Source organism: Pangasianodon hypophthalmus, chromosome 21 (assembly GCF_027358585.1).
Source record: "Pangasianodon hypophthalmus isolate fPanHyp1 chromosome 21, fPanHyp1.pri, whole genome shotgun sequence".
Lineage (NCBI taxonomy): Eukaryota > Metazoa > Chordata > Actinopteri > Siluriformes > Pangasiidae > Pangasianodon > Pangasianodon hypophthalmus.
The window spans coordinates 11,678,650-11,698,624 of record NC_069730.1 but is presented as its reverse complement, the minus strand read 5'-3'; the positions used below and the strand labels follow the sequence as shown (position 1 = coordinate 11,698,624).

Genomic DNA, 19,975 nt, shown 5'->3' with positions numbered 1-19,975 from the left:
TCTCACTGTCGAAAGGTATCTAACAGGTGAGGGGTACAAAAGAAGTGGAAAACATTAGATGTACCATGCAACACCGTGAAGGCCATCATCATCAAGTGGAGAAAATTGGGCACCACAGTGATGACTCTGATGACTCGAAGGACTGTAACTTCCTGCATGTGACAACAATCTCTTGTATTCTCCATATGTCTGGGGTATGGGGTAGGGTGGCTAGATGGAGGCATCCAGGCCTGCCCAAACTATGTGGCAAAGAGTGTTATGGTCTGATGAGACCAAGGTAAAATTTTTTGGCATAATTCTAAAAGATGGTGCAAAAACAAGGGAGCTTCTCACCCTTCAGAACACTGTACTCACAGTTCAGCATGGTGATGGTTATCTACAAGTTATCTACAAACTGTTCTTTCACTCAGTGTCACTCACCTCTCAGTCCATCATCAAGTGTGGTTTCCCTTGGCACTCTCAGTTCTGCCATCTGACCAACCTCAGGCCTGTGGCTGCGTGGTGCACACATGGTTGTGTAGTTTCCCTCACCATTTTGCACTCCATCTGCACTGAATGGGTCTCCCCCAGCACTTTAGATCAGTTCCACAGTACCCTGACTAGTGGGCCTGTGGATAAATCGCACTAGAGTGGTTGAGCAGTTTTCCTTCATCATACTGTGTTCTACACCATTGAACTTGTGAAGTCAGCTGGATTTTGCTAATATGCATACATGTGCTAGAGTGGATCTGCCTCCATCTCCCTGTATCTACAAACAGGACCCTCATTTATCACCTGAGCAATTTGATTCAGCTTTCACATCCTCCACTGTCTGATGACTCAAAGGACTGTGACTCCATCCTAGTAGCGTGGGTTTTTTCCCAGAATAACACTCTTTATGGTTAGCCACTGAGTTTGGCTCCGAGTTATTGCTAACTTTAGGCTTTATCAGATTGCATGCATTGCTGGCAGGCTCCAAACAGTCTGGGACAGCCACCCTCAAAAGTGTTATGTTCATACTCACAATACCCAAGCCCCAAATTCAAGCACACTGATGTTCAGGTGAGGTCTTATGACACTGCCTTGCCCATGATGCGAATAGGCCATTTGCTAATAAATTTGCTGATTGCATTAGAGCAATCACTCTAATCCACATCTATAAATCCATCAATCACAGAGCTGATCAAAAGCCAAGTGATCAAAAGACAGTGGAACACCTAGGACAGCACCTAGGATGAAAGACAAGGGCTGCCGACAGGATGCTTTAAAAAATGGGGATTGCTCATTTACAACAGACCAAAATGGCTGTGGGGATTTGTGCCCATTCAACCACAAGAGCATTATTGAGGTTGTGCACTGATGTGAGACAAGAAGGCCTGGTGCGCAGTCGGTGTTGCAATTTGTCCCAAAGGTGTTCAGTGGGGTTGAGGTCAGGGATCTGTGAAGGTCACTGGAGGTCTTCCACACCGACCTTGGCAAACCATGCCGCTTTGTAGACAGGGGCATTGTCATGCTGGAACAGATTTGGGCTCCTTAGTTTTGTGATGCGAAACTGTAATATTCCAGGATACAAAAACATTCTTGACAATTATGTGCTTCCAACTTTGTGGCAACAGATTAGGAAAGGCCCACATATGGGTGTGATGGTCACGTGTCCACATAGCTTTGGCAATATAGTATAGTATGTAAAAGATGCTATCAGATGTTAATTATGTTCTGCAGCCACAGACTCAGTCACATAGGTGAATCTTTGCAATGCACCTTTCATGCCCTCATTGCTCTGGAGCCCATCTTGTAGACTTAGCATTTAAGCATTCCAATTCAATGTCCTACCCTCTGACCTCTGTCTACGGTGTTCACAAAATGCATACAAGTGGGCTTGTTTGTAGGAGGTACTGCCATACTTGGATGATGTGTTCCAATGTGCCTCCACCAGGAAACAGGCCATCTGGGACACTTCCACCCTACTTGCACACATTACAGAGCTCAGTATTATGGTGAATTGGGAAAGATCCCTAGTAATAAAGCAGACCAGATGATTCATTTCTGTGAAGCTAGATTCCTTGGGCATGCTGGCCACCCTGTTGCCCCCATGTGTGGCAAACAGTATCATGCTTGGCAGTCAATTTAGGTGGGCCACTATGGGCAGTTCTAGTTCTTGTTAGAATGCTTGGACTGTTAACAACAGTGGTGAAACAAGCCTCCTTAGGGTCTGTTAGAATTAAGGGAATCTCAAAACTGACTAAACCCCAAATATCACAAACAGAAACCCTTCCTTGTCTCAATGAGAGGGGCACAAGCTACAACAATCATACATTGGCCTGGGACCTTACTTTGCTGCTTGGGGACAGAGGGTACACCTGCAAGAATGTCTTAATGATGACTCCATATCCAGAGCCACTGCCTGGACCTCAGGGTCAATTTAAGGGGGTCAAACAAAAACTAGGGTCAAGATAGAAATAACCGTTGGGAATGAATGTATATATTGTATTGTGTCAGTGTATTGACTACACTAAACTCGCTTGTGCCCAATCAACAGTCACCTCATATGCAGTACTGCCAGGCTATAGCAGTCTTATTCAACAAAGATGAAAAACACAGCTCATTAATGTTTACACAACTATTAAAATAACTTTTTATTTTAGTTTACTTGTATTCAATGTCTGAAAATACTTTGATATGCTGGAGCAACCGGGGTCTTTTCTGCTCACCATGGTTGTAAAGAGTGATTTGAGTTACTATATACTTCCTGGAAGCTCGAACTAATCTGGCCATTTTCCTCTGACCTGTCTTTTCAAGGTGTTATTCTTTTTCCTATTAGTTGTAAGAAATATCAACAGAACACTTTTTCATAGGCACAACAATCTGACAAAGAAGACAGTATGGGAAACAAACTTTAAACAAGTAGCCTACAACTACAACCACTACTATTTATAAACTATAAAAATATTATACTACTATAATATAATACTATTATACTACTATGTATAATATTTTTCATAGTTTTTCTTTATCTGCTGCCAAGACCACCTAACACAGTTGGGGGTGTAGCTGTAATTATTAATGACAATTTCATTTTATTTGCAATTACAGTTACTTTAGTGTCATGTAAATTAAAATAAAAATGAGTTATCTATTATAACTTGTGCATTTACACGCTCAGCTATTTTTTGCCACATGCTTTGGCAGCAGCCACAGTATTGATTTTAGCCATAATTATACATTTAAATTCTTTAGAGGAATTCATTGTTATCATATGTTCTTCTGCCATAAAATATTCAGCCTTTACGTGATCCATCTCCAGCTTTTCCAAAAAACATTTAGGAAGCCAGTGTGAGATCTGCCCTATTTAAAGTGAACGCTCACAGGACTTGATGAAGAAAGCCTAGCACAATTTAATGAGTTGTTACCCCATGTCATGACACAAATTAAGCCAAGTCTGCCTAATGCAGTTGGGATTATTGAATTATTGAGCATTTTAACATCTCCCATGTGTAGGAATTTTGTTTAATGTAAAGGTTCTATACAAAAGAACCCTAGAATTACACATGGAGTATAAACTGCTGCAAATTAAGTAAGTCAAACTGTAAATTGAACAACTAGATATTGAAAATGATATAGTATCGCCATGATGAAATGTGCTTTGATGTACTTCTCAAATAATCTTAATGTAGCCTTTTCTCCTTTGTAGAAAGACAATGAAATGCACTGAATTAAAAAATAATTGGTCAAATAAAGATTGTGTCCACCAGTGTGTGGTGTTTGAATGGTACATTAAATTCATTAAGTGACAGAGAATTGTTCAGCAGTGGCCCTCTGCCCTCTGATTGTTCCATGGTGACAAGATTCACCAACTCAGGGAGTCTCTCCTTCCTAATCATGGATATACTGTGCAGCACTGAGGTGTCACATGCCTTGGCTGGGTCTTAAACAATTGCAGTGTGACCTGAGAATCCCTAAAGTTATTTCTTTCCTGACCCTAGTTTTGCATGACCTCCTTAATTCGACCCTGAGGTATAGGCAGTTGCTCTGGAGTCAAGTTCTTGTTTGTAGGCATATCCTCTATCTCCAAGCAGCCTGTTAAATTGATCTACAATGCAGAATGGAAAGGAACATTTTAAGAAAATAGTTTTAAAGCAAAACCATACATTAAGTTAGTCAACCTTCATACCAAGCTCTAAGCAGTGATACAGTGTAGATTCCCTGAGAATATAGGTCATGAACTTACCCAGGCCAATTTATGCTGGTAGTCAGGGAGTGAATGTCCAGGCTCTTTTAATATAATCAGATTCATGGACCCACAGGGATGCTTTAATAGTGGTGCGTGTGCAGTCTTATTACTGTGGGATTATGGGATATGGGATTATGATTACTATGGGAAATCCTAATAGCCTACAGACACATTATAAAACATTTAAGAAGTTAACAGCAAATATTCTGTTAAGCCAGTTACCTGCTATTTAATGAAAAAAAAGAGTATAAATTGTATAAGAATGGATTCCTTCTCGTTCTGAAACACTAGCACACCTTAGAGATCCTTTTACAATACAAAAGGTGAGCTCCACAGGGCAGTGAACAGGGCAGTGGTGGCTCAACAGTTAAGGCTCTGGGTTACTGATCAGAAGGTTGGGGGTTCAGTATTTTGCTTACAGTGTTATAGCAGCAATTTAGAAAGAAATGTACAAAAATTGGTTGTGGAATGGTGTTCAGTTGAGTGTGCGCGCGTGTGTGTGCTTGTACGTGTGTCTGGGTTGGAGTCAGTCCAGTCTCTGGGTATTGAGGAGTCTGATGGCTTGGGGGAAGAAACTGTTACACAGGCTGGCCGTGAGGGCCCGAATGCTTCGGTACCTTTTGACAAACAGCAGGAGAATGAAGAGTTTGTTAAAGCTGGGGTTCAAGCCCCATCACAGCCAAACTGCCACTGTTGGCAAGGCCCTTAACCCTATATGCTCCAGGGGCGCCATATCATGGTGTGCCCTGTGCTCTGACCCCAGCTTCCTAACAAGCTGAGCTATGCAAAAACTGACTTCAGGAGAGGACGGAGCAACCACTCTCCACTGATCATTGACGGCTCCTCAGTGGAGATCGTCAAGAGCACCAAATTCTTTAGTGTTCACCTAGCAGAGAACCTCATCTGGTCCCTCAACACCAGCTCCATAGCCAAGGAAGTCCAGCAGTATATCTACGTTCTGCAAAGGTGGAGAAAAGCCCATCTACCCTCCCATCCTCGCCACATTCTACAGAGGGACTATTTAGAGCATCCTGAGCAGCTGCATCACTGCCTGGTTTGGAAATTGCACTGTTTCGGATTGCAAGACCCTGCTGAGAAGATCATCGGGGTCTCTCTTCCCTCCATCACATACACCCTTCTGGTGCATTACTTGATTTCCTGCTGCTGACCCTTTAGTCCAACATGGAACCTCGCACTAAGGACTTTGCTTTGAGACTATGCAGGATGCTGACATGAAATATCTGAAAACATCTTTTCTGCTAGCTCTGAATGCTGTCCTGGGACATGCCACTCTACTCATGTCTCCTTATCATGGGCCTTATTGAGAGGGTTGCCATTACAGCCATTACATCTTTGCTGTTGCTAGTTTCTCTAGATTCTACAAGGTTAATATTGTCCCTCCCAGAGGTTTTAGTGGAGTAGTCATCTTTGAGCACATTTCATGTTTCCTCATGAAATTGTGACATATGTTAAGCATGTGATTCTCACCACTCCTGGCAGTTAGGAGAGGTAAAATAGAATGCTAATTGCATAGGTAACAGTACTTCTATGAGCCCTGGATAACCTTGAGGGTCCCTTAGATGTGGGTTCCTTTGGAACCAACAGAAACCCAGCAAGCATTCGGAGACTATCTTCCAGGGTAAGATGGCTGTATAACAACAGTATTTATTGCAAATACTGCGTTACACGTCTTTTTGTGTTTGAAGGTCTCGGCATGCGCAGCAGGCTCACAAGAAGATATCCAGGTGCTTATCACTGCCCCTGGAATAATAGAACAAGTGGGTCTAATAGTAAGTTTGTTGGATTGACATCATTTGTTCATTGCTTATGTGATAATTAATTATGTAATTATCACTATATGTCAAATGTAAGGACATACAATCACGCATGCATAATCCTAATTTGTCTGAGAAACAATGGCCCCATTTATTTTCAATAGTTTATTGGGTAGTTGTTATAGTACAAGCAATATTTTACATTGAGGAAGGAGGTAATGGGGCATTTTTCAGAATCTTGATATAGATATAGTAATTACCTCATTGATGGCCTTGAACAGTGCAATTTTTCTGTGTCATAGAAAAAAAAAGGCCTTTACTGATTCAAATGTGTATGAAGAAAACCTCATGCAAAGTGAAATGGATTTAGGCATTGACAGTACATCTGGAGAGATAATAGCCTTCATCACTTTACCCTAATGCATTAATGAAATGGAGATGTTAAAAAAAAAAAGTCAGACAGAAATCCAATATATAATGATAATGTATAACAGTACTTTTATAAATAAAACACATTTATAGTGAAAAGCCAAAAGAGAGCTAGGCAGACATCTATTTAATTCATATGTGGGAGTCATGTCAATTTTTCTATAAACTTTATTCACAAATATGTCACAAAGGGACAAAAACATAAGTTTATTAACTCATTACGAAAATGTCCAGTGTTAAAATATGAAATCCAAGATAAGAAAACTCTATTGCTTAAGTTACTTTGGGAAAAAATGAAAAGAATGTCTTAATTAAATAACAAGTAATTAACTCATACATTTCTAAAACATGAGGTATACTTTTTGGCATTAAGACAATTTTCGAAATCTGGATTTCTTATTTAACACAGGGAAACAGTAGAGAACAGGTTATCCATTCTATAGACCAACAAACAGACAAACAACCAAAGGAAATGAAGTCAGTGCATAGTGCATGCCACAGTCTCACACTAAAAAGATGTCAATACTGTCAGATAAATCATTTCAACGTGCTGACATTTCTCAGACCAGTCTGACATTTAGATCCCCCCTCCATATTCAATGAAAAAAAATTATACATTTATGTAAATACCAATATATACAGATCAACATGTTTAACCAAGACAACAAGAATAGCCACCAAACTTAACACTAAGGCAGTTATTATTCAACCTGGGACATTAGGATCCTGAAAAAAAACAGTTATGATTGATCACAAACTAACTAAATTTGGAAAATAATAAAAAAAATAAAATAAAAAAAAAACATGATGCCTTACACAGTATGTACAGAGTAGATGTGCTATAAAGTGCAATAAAAGCTAAACGCAGAGGAACAGGTTTTAGGATCTGCTCAGTCGAGTTGGGAAGATTCCAAGGCTGAAGTTTTAGGCCCGGTCACAGATCAGTGTCTCCATCACAAATGTGTTCTCAAAGTGACGGATGCTGTGACACTTCCTGGTCTCTCGCTTGTCGATGCCTAGACAGGATGCACAAAGTCAGAAGTTAAAGGCCTGCAGAGAATATTAATTACATTAAACAAGGTTTTGTGCTTATGTGTGGATTAAAAAAATAATAAAGGTAGAACAGACAAAATGTGTATGTATACACAAAGGCAGATGAGAAATGCTAATGATGGTGACAGTGAACCATGAGCTGACAAATCTGAATCCACAGCAAAATATACTGTAAAAATTTTAGGGAATATTGTATTAGTATTAAGACCTAATTGGCAAAAACCCATTTCAACTTCCAGCGTTATTCAACACTCATGGCTCATTTTTAGACAAAGTATTTCAGGCCTACACATTCAGTACAAATGCTGTCTAGCCAAACGCGTCATTCTGTCACAGCGACATAATCTGTGAAAAGAAGGAGAATCCCCTATAAGCCAAACTCCTACACTTCACCGTTGCATCACTTCCTCCACCCGTGCAGTACCCTACTTGGAGCTGGTTGGCGTGCTCTCGGCTGGTGAATCATCCACACATGGATTAATCATGCAGTGGATCACAGTATTAGTGCATCCTACACACGCACGCGAGAACTACGTAGCACCAGCCTACACTAATATCAGGTCCAGGTTTCCTCCACTGCCACTACAGCGGAGGCAGACTATTTGTGACGTACAAGGTTTTGCAGGCTTACAAAATGACAAGGTTTAAAGGTACAATGAATAATCTTCTGGAGTTTCTCTCATGGATGTCATGTTGGTCACAGCTCAGAAATAAAAAAATCGTCAGGAAGCGTTGTCGTGTGGGCCAGCCCCCAGGGGCCAGTTTTTCCTCGCTCAAGGACCATTCCGTGAGTTCAATAGTGCTAAGTGGGCATCTGCCACATACTGCAAAATATTAGCTATTAAGTAACAGTTTTCTTTTGTTAATATTTTTTAAACTTTTATTGAAATTCTGGAGGTGTTGAATTCCCATTAAAGTATGCAACTAGATAACAGCTGAATAATGGTCACTGAATGGTGACAAATAAAAATGAAGAAGAAGGGCAAGGGGAAGAAAAATAACAAAAGTGCAACAGACAAACCAGAAAAAGTTGTTCAAGAAAGGCAGGACAAGTAGCTGTACTCACGTCTGCGAGAGTTGCGGCGTTTCAGCCGGAAAGTCTCTTTGCCGTAACACAGGCGGTGGATAAAGGGGCCGAGCTGACGCATGTTCTTCACCCGGCCTGTCACCATCATCTCTTCCTGAGCCATGTAGGTCTGTGGCAGGTACATCCCCCTCTGCACAACACATACACAGCAATTAATCACTACACAAAAGGATGAACTGCTGGGATTTCATCAATTTCTGCTTTACTCATAACACACTCATTGAGGTTCATATATTTGTAAAATAAATGTACATCTATAATGGCCTAAAAGACTGACCTACATTGTTAGACCTAGAATTTGACCTCGATTTTCTTTCTTTCTATTTTGTACTAGATCTCATTACATACAGAAATTAAGCCTTGTGCATTTTTTCCTTTTTTTCTCCCAGATTCTTTACCTTTTTTTTCTTAAAGCACAAAACAGCATACTTTCCCTCAGCCTCACTTATCATAAAATGCCTGAATAAAAAGGCCATATATGGAATATGATACAAAACTTGACAGAAGTTGTGACTCAGTCAGAGAGAGACAGATTCAAGGTAAGAACATTTTATCTGGGGAAAAAAAAAAATCAATTACCTTGACATTAATAAGTAATTCCCACAGGTTCCTGGGAGGCATGACAATGGTGCTGTTGAGCTCAGCAACATAGCACTTATCCAACGCAATGTCGTGATATGCTGTGAGGCCCTGTGTAGGTGAGGGGGAAAAAAACAACAAATTAGCAACAACTAAATGAAAGTAACTAATAGAGTCCTTTAGTTCTAGACATATCAATGCCTATATTATTCAGAGTTCAGAGTGTTCTCTCAAATTCTCTCAAGCAAGTGTTTCTTGGGATCAAACATGTTCTTTAATGGGAGATCGCTTTCGCTAAATTTTTTGTACCATAAAAAAATTTCACTATTGTGCTCCTGATGATTTCGGGGTCAGAACAAGTAACAAATTTCTATGGCATTACACGCTATATAATGTAAATATATATATATATATATATATATATATATATATATATATATATATATATATATATATATATATATATATATATATATATATATATGTAAAAGAGGTAGAGAGCAAAAGGCTAGGAGATTCCCTCCATACCCGGTGGAAATCGTGGATGATGTCAGCTGGATCGCTTCCTCCGAAGTTGGGCACAGGAACATTGATCTGCTCGTAGTTTTCTTCCAAGTAGATGCCGACATTCTCTTGCAGCTCCTGTCTCCCTAGCAACGGTGCGTACAGAGAGTCTTCATACATCACCCGACAGTGGAACAGGCTGTCCTCAGGGATCTGTGTGAAGAGCAAATTTGGAGCATGTCTTAAAAAAGAACACACAAAGGACGAGATGGAAGACATAGCTAATGAATAATGAAAGGGAGTAAAAATTAAGGAGGATGACTGACAGGGCATATTACTCATCAGACACAGAATGTAGCCTAGATTTTGCTTGTCTTTGTGCGCTGTGCACAAAGAAAGCTTTCTCAGACAATCCTACTACTTATCAGTTACATTTCACTTAATGGTTTTAGAGCACTGTTTAATATTAAACACGACACTGTCTTTGTTCAGGTCTCACCTGAGGGGTGAAGTAGTAGCGATACACATAGACTGACACCATGATCAGACCGGATATGAAGATCACCAGGCCGGGGATCAGACAGCAGAGGCCACTTACTGAAGACTTCTTAGGCCTGAGAGGGAGGACCAACTCATCCGGCTGGAAAAAAAGAAGAATCGATTGGGCTATTTTGCTTGCTGAGCAAGAATATTTTTATCAAGCGAAATCTGACCGAACAGGGACACCTCAGATGTCCTATACCCCCTCAGGGACACATTTAGGCAAACTGATCTCATGCAAAATTCAGATGATTGATCATTTGAAGCCATTCATAACTTCATGTACATCATGGCTCATGCTTATGACTCTGCGATCACGAGACCATCGTTAGACCATGATGACGCCTCTCTAGCAACAAATCAGATAAGCACTAGTAGCACATATTCTCTGTCTCTCTCTGTAATTTCTCTTTGTGAATGCCAAGGAATTAGTCACACCACATCTCAAGGAGTCAGGAGGTGTAAACGCCTCCAGTCTCTCAGGCAAGCCTGCCAAGGACGCCATTCTGGCTTCAGCCCACGCTGACTGTACTCACCATGGCAATGGTATAGCAAGTCCACCAGACCTGCTGACAGAGCAAATGTGTGACGCAGCTGTGTTTTTTTAGCCACATACTGTACTTCATAGTTTATATCTGTATAGACATTTCAGTGCAGGAGACAGAGGTCATTGACGATGGTTTCTGAAGGACATTCTGCATGGCCATGAGTGGGATGTTCATTCACTTAATTTTATTTAACTCTAAACTTATAATTTTCTAAATGAAGTGGTGAATTCATTCATGCTCTCTAGCTGTGACCAATTATAAAAATCAGTTATAAATAATATTTGTTCTCTATTCATTGGCATCCAGGCTTTGACTTCAGTATCCTGGCATCCTGAGGAGGATTGTGAACAAAAGACATTAAATAAAGGGAGACAATTTTAACCTGGATGGATGCTGAATGTATGTTGTCTGTTTCACTTGAGTGCATTTATTCAGCTATAAGGTGCTGTCTATCTTACAAACAAAAACCGTCTGCCAGTGTCAGAAAAAAAACCTATTCCTGAATGACATCACATGACATCATCATCTAGTTAATCTATGAGACCAGATGCTACCAGTTCACCAGGGAATTTCAACAGCAGCACATTCGTTCTCATCGTAATTCGAGCTATCTGACCCGAATGAATGAATGAATGAATAGACAGATAGATAGATAGATAGATAGATAGATAGATAGATAGATAGATATTCACTATACTAGTCACACATGTGTGCATTAAATTCGCCTATGTTAAATCTTAAATCCAGATCCACATACTAAACTGCATGTCAGAATAACACCCTACATTAATACAGGCTACTAGTAAGGTTTTTGTTTGTTTGTTTGTTTGTTTTTTTAAAGCACATAACCCTGTTTAAGCTTTAACCTCTCTGTACATACTGACAATGATGTAATGGCAGTCTCAGCATCTCAGCAGTGCTCTGAGGAATCTGGCTTATTCTCTCCAAGCTACAGAAATGCAGAATAACACTGTGTTCTGGATTTCAGTTTCCACACTTGATCAGTAAAGTGCACCTTTACTGCAAATGTAAGCAGTGCTCTGATCTGTAAACATCACCATCTGTGTCATTCTCTCATTATAGTGCTTATTACGTCATTAAGCTCTAATCATTATTGCAGCTGATGTGGGGTTTAAATGTAGCCCACATGAAACATCATTCATATTCCCCATTATTTATTAAAAATGTATTCTTAAACTGCATTTAAACGAAAAACGATTTTAAAAACACTTTTTTAAAGTCAGTTCTCCGTTTTCCTACAATTTAAGAATATATTTACTAATAATGTCATTTAAAAAGAATATATAACTGACTTTATTTTTAAAGAGAATAAACTCACCTGGGAGTAAGACATGATAATTTCCTCTTTCCCTCCATCTCTCTGCTTTTCAGGCTTCTGCACCGATACGGGCTGGAAGGAGATCTTCACCATTTTCTCCCTCTTTTCTGCTTCTCGCAGGTCTGTGTGTGTGAGAGAGAGCTGAGGAGAGCAGCTGATGCACCACAAGGCTGCGATGCGCTTGATGCGAGCCGCTGAACTGCGCGCGCTCTTAAAGGGAATTCCCGACTTCCGGTCTGCTTCAAAGTAAGAGTCGTCCAATCAGCGCACGCCGCCTATAAATAACAACGCCTATAAATATCAGTTTAGAGGAAGAGAGTGAAGAAGTCAGTTCAAGAAGTGTTGAAAAGTAGACTACTACGGAGTTGAGTAAAAATTGTTAAAAATAGTTTCGCTTGTCTTTATATATAAGAAATAAGTAATAAGTAAATACATTTTATTTCTAAAAAAAATCAAAAGAGGAAACAAATAAACAACACAATATAAAACACTGATAAGAGATTAAAATGCCAATTCATAAAAGTATGATTTACTTTTAAAAGGTGATTTAAAAAGCATGATAAAAATAAGAGCGCGCTCCTGATGTCCACAGTGCGGCTGTTCCCCAGCCTCGGCGCGGCCCCTACAGTCCCCCACCGCCTCCAGGTCCAAGACACAGAGTAACAGCACAGTAACTCAGAGACGGACAGGAAGCTAGACTGTTACCAGCTTTAACAACAAACATTAAAACCTTAACATGGATCCTGTAATGGATCCTGTAAAACCAAGCTGATGTAGTCTCATTTCTAATGTTCTCTTTTCTTCTTTTCAAGGACGATTCAAAAATACAATGAATTACACCAATCTTAATGAGATTAAAAAAAAAAAAAAAAAAAAAAAGCATGAATAACTTTTTCCAAGTCCTGAAAAAAAAAGGACTTAATTTTAGAAATCAAGTTGATAACTATCTTAATTGAACAGATCTGATCATTTATGTTGATATTTATATCCTTCTATATTTATGTTATCTCTCCATCTTTATTTTATTTCATCTATCTATCTATCTATCTAAATGCTGCTCTTTAGCACAGAGCTGATTTCCTGATCAAATCTGAGGTCTAAAGCTTTGTGCCAGTACTCCTAAGTTATTTAATAAAATATTTAATTCATTATTAGTTTTGGTGAGGCCAAAGACAATGAGATCTGATTTGTTTTCATTTAACTGAAGAAGATTGTTAGCCATGCAAGTCTTAACATCTCCAGTTCATGCACTAAGACACTGTAGTGAGCATAGATCATTGGGATTTAAAGGGAAAAAGAGCTGAGTGCCATCAGCGTAATATCGTTTTCAAATAATGTTTCCCAATGAGAGCATGTACAGTGAGAAAAGGACAGGCCTTAATAGGTTCTGACGTCAACTGAGAACATCCTGTGACTGAGATCTGACCTAAAACAGTTCAGTGTGTTCTCTTGCAGGACAACAATACATATGTATGCGTTTTTAAAATGTTAAAATGTTCTCTGTTGGGATACACACGTTACTGATGAGATGCCAGTGCCTGATATTGCCACCCTCGGCCCACTGAACCCATCCTGATGCTCTGCATGGTGCTTGGAGCTTTCTGTAATTGTGAATCACTCTCTGCTGCTGGGAATGATCCCACATAGATACTCTAAATATTACACGCACCAAAAACAGTTTATGCCCAAGACTCACCCATTTTTCAATGGATAACTTCACCTGGATACTGTAGACTCGTACCCAAAAATGTCTACTGTAACCATAAAACACCCTGATGCTTATACTCCTTTCACACACTTCCTTTTAACACACTCAGTACTATTAAACTATACAGTATACACCTGGGGAAGAATAATGATTTATAATCCCACTATCCAGGGTCACCCAGAAGAGGATAAGTTCCCATTTGAGTCTGGCTCCTTTCAAGGTTTCTTACTCATATCATCTCATAAAGCTGCTTTATGACAATGTCTATTGCTAAAAGTGCTATAGAAATAAATATGAATTAAATTGCTTTGAAAATGCTCTACATGAGTTATCTTCTATCATATAGCCTTTATATAATATACAGTATACACTCAGTTCCAGACTTTAAATACACCTATGTTGAACTTAAAATCAAAAAAATTAAGAAATTATTTTTCCACTAGACAGTTGTTGGCTGGTTATTTTGGTTGGTGGACTATTCTCAACCCAGATATATTATAAATTATATGTTGAAAATATATAATAAAAGATCATTAACAGATTTTTTTCAATCATTTTTTTTCAATCATTAACATCATTCTTCTGACTTTTTAAGTAAGGATTAAAAAAAGGTGTGCTGTTATTGGAAAATAATCAGGGACAGTGGCATGATACGTTACCACCCAAAAGTTGATTATATTCCAAAAAGTTGGTTTTATTCCTCTTGTACCACAGTAATTTTCCAATGATTACAATTTTAATAAATTAAAGAACAGCACGTCATACTTTTTATGCATTTAAGGTTGCACTTAATATTATCGAACAACCACAAGTCAAGTCATTTCCTGTTATCACACAGACTATAACAGCTATAAATAGCAAATTCTTCCCCAGCCTCCTTTTCTCTCTCTTTGAAAGTTAATAAGACCAAAATAAATAAATAAATAAGTAAAAACATTAATATAAACCTTGCAGCTAGAACTGTTATAGAAAATTAATCAACACCTTCTGACCAATCAGATTCAAGAATTCTACAGCGCTGTGGTGTAAATTGTACAAAGATTATTGTACAAAGGTGTGGGCTATTATTATTATAATTATTATTATTATTATAATTATTATTATTATTATTATTATTACTAGTATTAGTAGTATGTTGTAAGATCCCCATTTTTTTTACATGTAGCTTCTTTTAAACCCATTTCCAAAGCCACAGGCCTTTGAGAAACTGATTAGATTTGTGCTCACATTAGACCAGAAGCTGCAGTGTGCGCGTAAGGGCTTTTAATTTGAAATGCTCCTGAAATGGCTCTGCCTTCCGACGCTTATTTTAGGCTTTTACGATGAACGACGCACTCAGATTTGCATCAGCCTTCCGGAAGTCAAAAAATAACCTGACATGGCATTCTACTTATATGGAGTTATTATAATTTATGACCGCTTTGACGGTGTGTGGGAATCCATGATCCTTAATCATTCGTGTGATCAGAAAATTGGGGTTTTGAACACTGGGATGAGTTGTGTATTTAAATCTAGGGTATTGGTTTAATAGCATATAATTATCCTTATGTTTGTGATGTGCTCGGGAAAGAAGCAGTTACTTGTCATGATTAACAGGATGACTGATGGAAGCATAACCTAAACCAGGGTGTGCTGGAGTACTAATACATCCTAGTGGCGGTTCAGTGGTTAAGGCTCTGGGTTATTGCGTAGAAGGTTGGGGTTCAAGCCCCCAGCACTGCCATGCTGCCCATATTGGGCCCTTGAGCAAGGCCCTTAACCCTCTCTACTCTAGGGGTGCTGTGTCATGGGTGACCCCAGCTTCCTAACATGCTGGGATATGTAAAGAAAAGAATTTCACTGTGCTGTAATGTACATGTGACATATAAAAGCTTCTTCTTATTCTAAACAACCAAGCAGGAGCTACACCAGATTACACTTCATTAATCAGTTCATCAGGTGTACCTCCAGTGTAGCAGTAATGAAAGCCTGCAGCCCCACTGGCCCTTTGCTGATAAGAATGAAGACCCCTGATTTACAACATCCGTCCATTTTCTGCACCGCTTATCCTACACAGGGTCAGGGGGAGCCTGGCGCCTATCCCAGGGGACTCCAGGCACATGGTGGGGGACACCCTGGACATGGTGCCAACCCATGGCAGGGCACAATCAGGCACAATCATACACACTCATACACTCACACACCCTTTCACACACTACGGGCAATTTAGAGATACCAATCAGCCTACAACACATGTCTTTGTACTGGGGGAGGAAACCGGAGTACCCAGAGGAAACCCCCGAAGCACGGAGAGAACAGCAAACTCCACACACACAGAGCGGAGGCGGGATTCAAACCCCAACCCGGGAGGTGTGAGGCAACAGTGGATCTCCAACATATAAGATGAAAATGACTAGATGTTAGATTGCTGTCAGCTGCTGTGTGGGTTTTTCCTGAACTCTTTTTGTTAATTAGAGATTTGTCTGAGATTTGAAAGATGAGCCTCTGAACCACACACACTACTCTCATTCTAAATAGGGAACTGTTTATTATGGTAGTGCACAGTTGTATGCTCAGTAACGTTCTCTGGTCTTGGACATGTATGACGTGGCAGTGGATTCATCATAAATTAGCATCTTTATAACACTTGTTAATCTTCAAGACACTCTGTTCATCTAATTACGTCAGCATAATAATTATGCTTCTTACGTCATAGCCTATATAAAAATAGGCTGTCCTCCAGAGCTGCGTAACTGAGACTCCTGACATGAAAACATACACGGAGTGTCCAGCAGAGGGCGAGCCTCTCACCCTTTATAATAATAATAATAATAATAATAATAATAATAATAATAATAATAAATCCCTTATTGTAAAGTGGAAAGTCTGGGGTTAGTCTGAGAGGCATTTAGATAGCAAATCATTCAAAACACTATTAATATTCCAAGTCAATTAAAACGTTTTATTAAATAATTTAATTGCAGTTATTAATTAATTGCAGAAAAACACATGGATGGCACATTAAAGGTGATAATCCAGAAATAGCTAATTCTCATTTTGACTGGGGTTTATTAATGCTCTGTTCTGATTGGTCATTCACAAAGTCATTCAGTACAGATGTTTGTAACTTGCAAATCATTAACAAACTTATTTTAACTAATAAAAAACAATATCCAACATCATCACTGGTTAACATCCTCTATTATTATTATTATTAGTAGTAGTAGTAGTAGTAGTAGTAGTAGTAGTTTGTTATTGCTGCTGTTATTGTTGTTGTTGTTGCTGCTGCTGTTATTGTTGTTGTTGCTGTTGGTGTTGTAGTTGTTGCTGCTGTTGTAGTTGTTGCTGTTGTTGCTGCTGCTGTTGTTGTTGTTGTTGTTGTTGTTGTTGGATTTACTCAAACTCTGGCCTGTAGGACTGAACAGACTGAACAGAGCGCTGATCTGGGACAGGGAAAGGGAATGCTTCTCCTCCAGTACACACGTTTCAGGGTGGGTTGGTTTTCGAAGGCGAGACAAAGGCGCTGCAGATGATTGGCTCTCTTTATGCGCGAGCTCGCCGTCAGCTCTCTCGCGCAGTCCGCGCTCCATTCACATGTAAATCAGGCTCCATAAATGCAGCCCTTGGTCGCCCACTTTTGCACAATACCCGCCTCGCTTGTTAGCACCGTGTGTAGACCTTTGTCTCAGACTGCGCTCGCCGGCCATCTGCCCTCCATTCAGCAGTCGTAACGGCACTGCGTGCTTGTTTGGAGCGCTCTCTCTCTCTCTCTCTCTCTCTCTCTCTCTGGATATCGGAAACACAGCAACATGGCCCCTGCCTCCCGCAATGGCAAGAGTGAGGATGACTACTACGGGATCAAAGGAGACAGAAAGGTACTGTGTGCTCTTCCCATCATGCCTGGCTCTGCTGGTCTTTGCAGCAATGCTTATGCTATGTGATATTGCATCTGTGCAGACGAGAAAGCCGCTGGTGGAGAAAAAGAGGCGCGCCCGCATTAATGAAAGTTTGCAGGAGCTGCGCCTGCTCCTGAGCGACTCAGACGTAAGTTGCGTTCATCACTTTTCCACGTCTGACGCCTACACACACGATGACAGCTCGTTTTGTGCAGAAGCAGCACGCATACTCACTCTAACGCTCTTTGGGTCATGTTTAGGCGCAGACAAAGATGGAGAACGCTGAAGTCCTGGAGATGACCGTGAAGCACGTGGAAAGTATTCTTCAAAACAGAGCGAAAGGTGAGCTCGGCGTGCGCGTGCAGCAGCTGCCAGTGCATGTTCACCTCTTAAAGCGGAAAAATGGGTCCACTTTGGGATTCAGAGTGTTTCACTCATGTGTTTTGTCTTTACTCCAGCAGCTGACAGCATGAATCGCGAGGCGAGTGAGCGCTTCGCCGCTGGTTACATCCAGTGCATGCATGAGGTGCACACGTTCGTCTCCAGCTGTCCAGGTATCGACGCCACCATCGCGGCGGATCTGCTCAACCATCTGCTGGAGTGCATGCCTCTGAACGACGAGGATCGCTTCCAGGATCTGCTCTGTGATTTGATGGGAGAGTGTGGGAACGCTGGGGCTTGGCCGGGGGACGGGATCTACGCTGTGCTCTCCCCACGCGAAGCCAGTGCCACCGGCAGACCTTCAGCTCTCTCCCCGTCCCCGTCCAGCACCTCAAGCGACGACCTGTGCTCAGACACCGACGAGACCGACACCGAGCACAGTCACGTGGACAGCCGGGACGCTCAGGATAACCTGCCCACTGTGTTCTACTCTAAATCTGTATGGAGGCCCTGGTAGACCTGGACACATGCCTTAAACATAGCAGTGAGATGTATGCAACAGAACGTGTGTAGCTGTTAGTGCGCAGGCTATTATGTAGTTCAGAAAGACTGGACATGTGTGAGATTTTAGCTGGGAATGAGAAGTGTCTGTAACAGTTCTGAAAAGCTCTTCATGGTGAAACAGCCTTGTATCAACCTAACAACACTGCAACATCAGCATCTTTGTAGCCTATTTAAATGTTTTTGTATAAGCTAAATTAAGACACTGATCTGATGAGTATTTCTAGGAAGTGCTTATCTGTATCTTATTATTGTAGACAGAAATGTAAATATTTCATTGTTGCTGTAGATATATTGATGACTTATGCATATTCTTCATTAAAAACATCAACACTCATCTCTTTTTTTTAATTTATTCATTCATTATTTTTATTTATTTATTGTCTTGTGGGACAACTGAGTGTACATGTGGTAAACTACTGAAGCAGGGACACCTCATGACAGAACCCAGGGTCAGTGTAATTAAACATCATCAAACTTCACACTCTAGCTGGCTGCTATTGAATTTAATGAGCAGGCTTCTTGGACAGGAAAAAAAATTAACAATTGAAATAAGCAGAGGTCAAGAGCACTGGGGGGCATCTTTCCCACACTTTGCTTATGCAGGCTGAAGGTGAGAAAGCACTCTTTGGAGTTTGTAGGAAACCCCACACCTCTGATGGTCGGTAATCCGGAGCTGAAAAACCCAGCTGTCATTCTTTCAGAGCCTTTTGGAGCTTGACCAGCTCACACATTATAAAGTGCTGTGGTTATGGATATTACAGGGTCGGAGGAAATAGAAGTATACACTACAGTGGGCTACATCCAATGTGTACTACACTAAACAGTAGCTGCATGGCCAAATAATTTAACAAGGTATTTTGTATGGTAGCAAGCTGCCTGTCAGTTACAAGCTACCAAAACTCTTTATCAGTCTCATTCTAGAGATAAATTAGGATAAATGCTTTCTTGAGACTACCATATTTTCTGCCAAGATCCTTTTCAGAGTATCATCTTACATTACACAACATTAGCTAGATCTTACTCTGGATTAGGCCTACAACCAAGGCCTTCACTCAACTTCATATCACTTTGGCTGAATTTAGGTCTGTAAAATGGATAAGGCTGTATAACTGAAGAGGCTTAAACAAGACATGAACCTTATCTCTCTGTTATAGTGCTGAATAAATATGTGAAACAAGCAAAGTTGAGCCTAGATGTACCCCAAGGTACAACTAACTCACAAACTGTCACAGGCCTACTTCTGGATTTGTGTTTTTAACAGGAGCTGACGTAGCACTAGCCAAAGGTAGGCATCCGTCTTCGGCCCCAAAAGCCAAGGGCCCCCTAAAAATGCAAATTATATATATTTTTAATTATTAATGCTACATAACAGGCCACATTCCT

At 40.3% G+C, this 19,975-nt stretch overlaps 2 protein-coding genes across 3 annotated transcripts; one reads left to right on the top strand and one right to left on the bottom strand.

The window, feature by feature from the left end:
* Window positions 1-6,515: 6,515 nt before the first annotated feature.
* itm2cb (integral membrane protein 2Cb) lies at window positions 6,516-12,265 on the bottom strand. Its single transcript, XM_026925545.3, has 6 exons — window positions 12,065-12,265; window positions 10,137-10,277; window positions 9,662-9,850; window positions 9,134-9,244; window positions 8,534-8,684; window positions 6,516-7,430 (listed from the first exon to the last, which is right to left on the bottom strand). Exons 1-6 carry the CDS (start codon window positions 12,155-12,157, stop codon window positions 7,339-7,341), a joined length of 777 nt encoding a protein of 258 aa, XP_026781346.1. The 5' UTR covers window positions 12,158-12,265; the 3' UTR covers window positions 6,516-7,338.
* Window positions 12,266-17,243: 4,978 nt separating this feature from the next.
* On the top strand, window positions 17,244-18,926 carry hes6 (hes family bHLH transcription factor 6). Of its 2 annotated transcripts, none has more exons than XM_026925675.3 (4): window positions 17,244-17,626; window positions 17,709-17,795; window positions 17,908-17,989; window positions 18,109-18,926. In XM_026925675.3, the coding sequence occupies exons 1-4, from the start codon at window positions 17,561-17,563 to the stop codon at window positions 18,543-18,545; spliced, it is 672 nt and encodes a 223-aa protein (XP_026781476.3). In that variant the 5' UTR covers window positions 17,244-17,560; the 3' UTR covers window positions 18,546-18,926. The 2 variants fall into 2 exon arrangements, with proteins under 2 accessions (XP_026781476.3, XP_026781475.3); XM_026925674.3 differs by having other exon boundaries at window positions 18,106-18,926.
* Window positions 18,927-19,975: the final 1,049 nt, after the last annotated feature.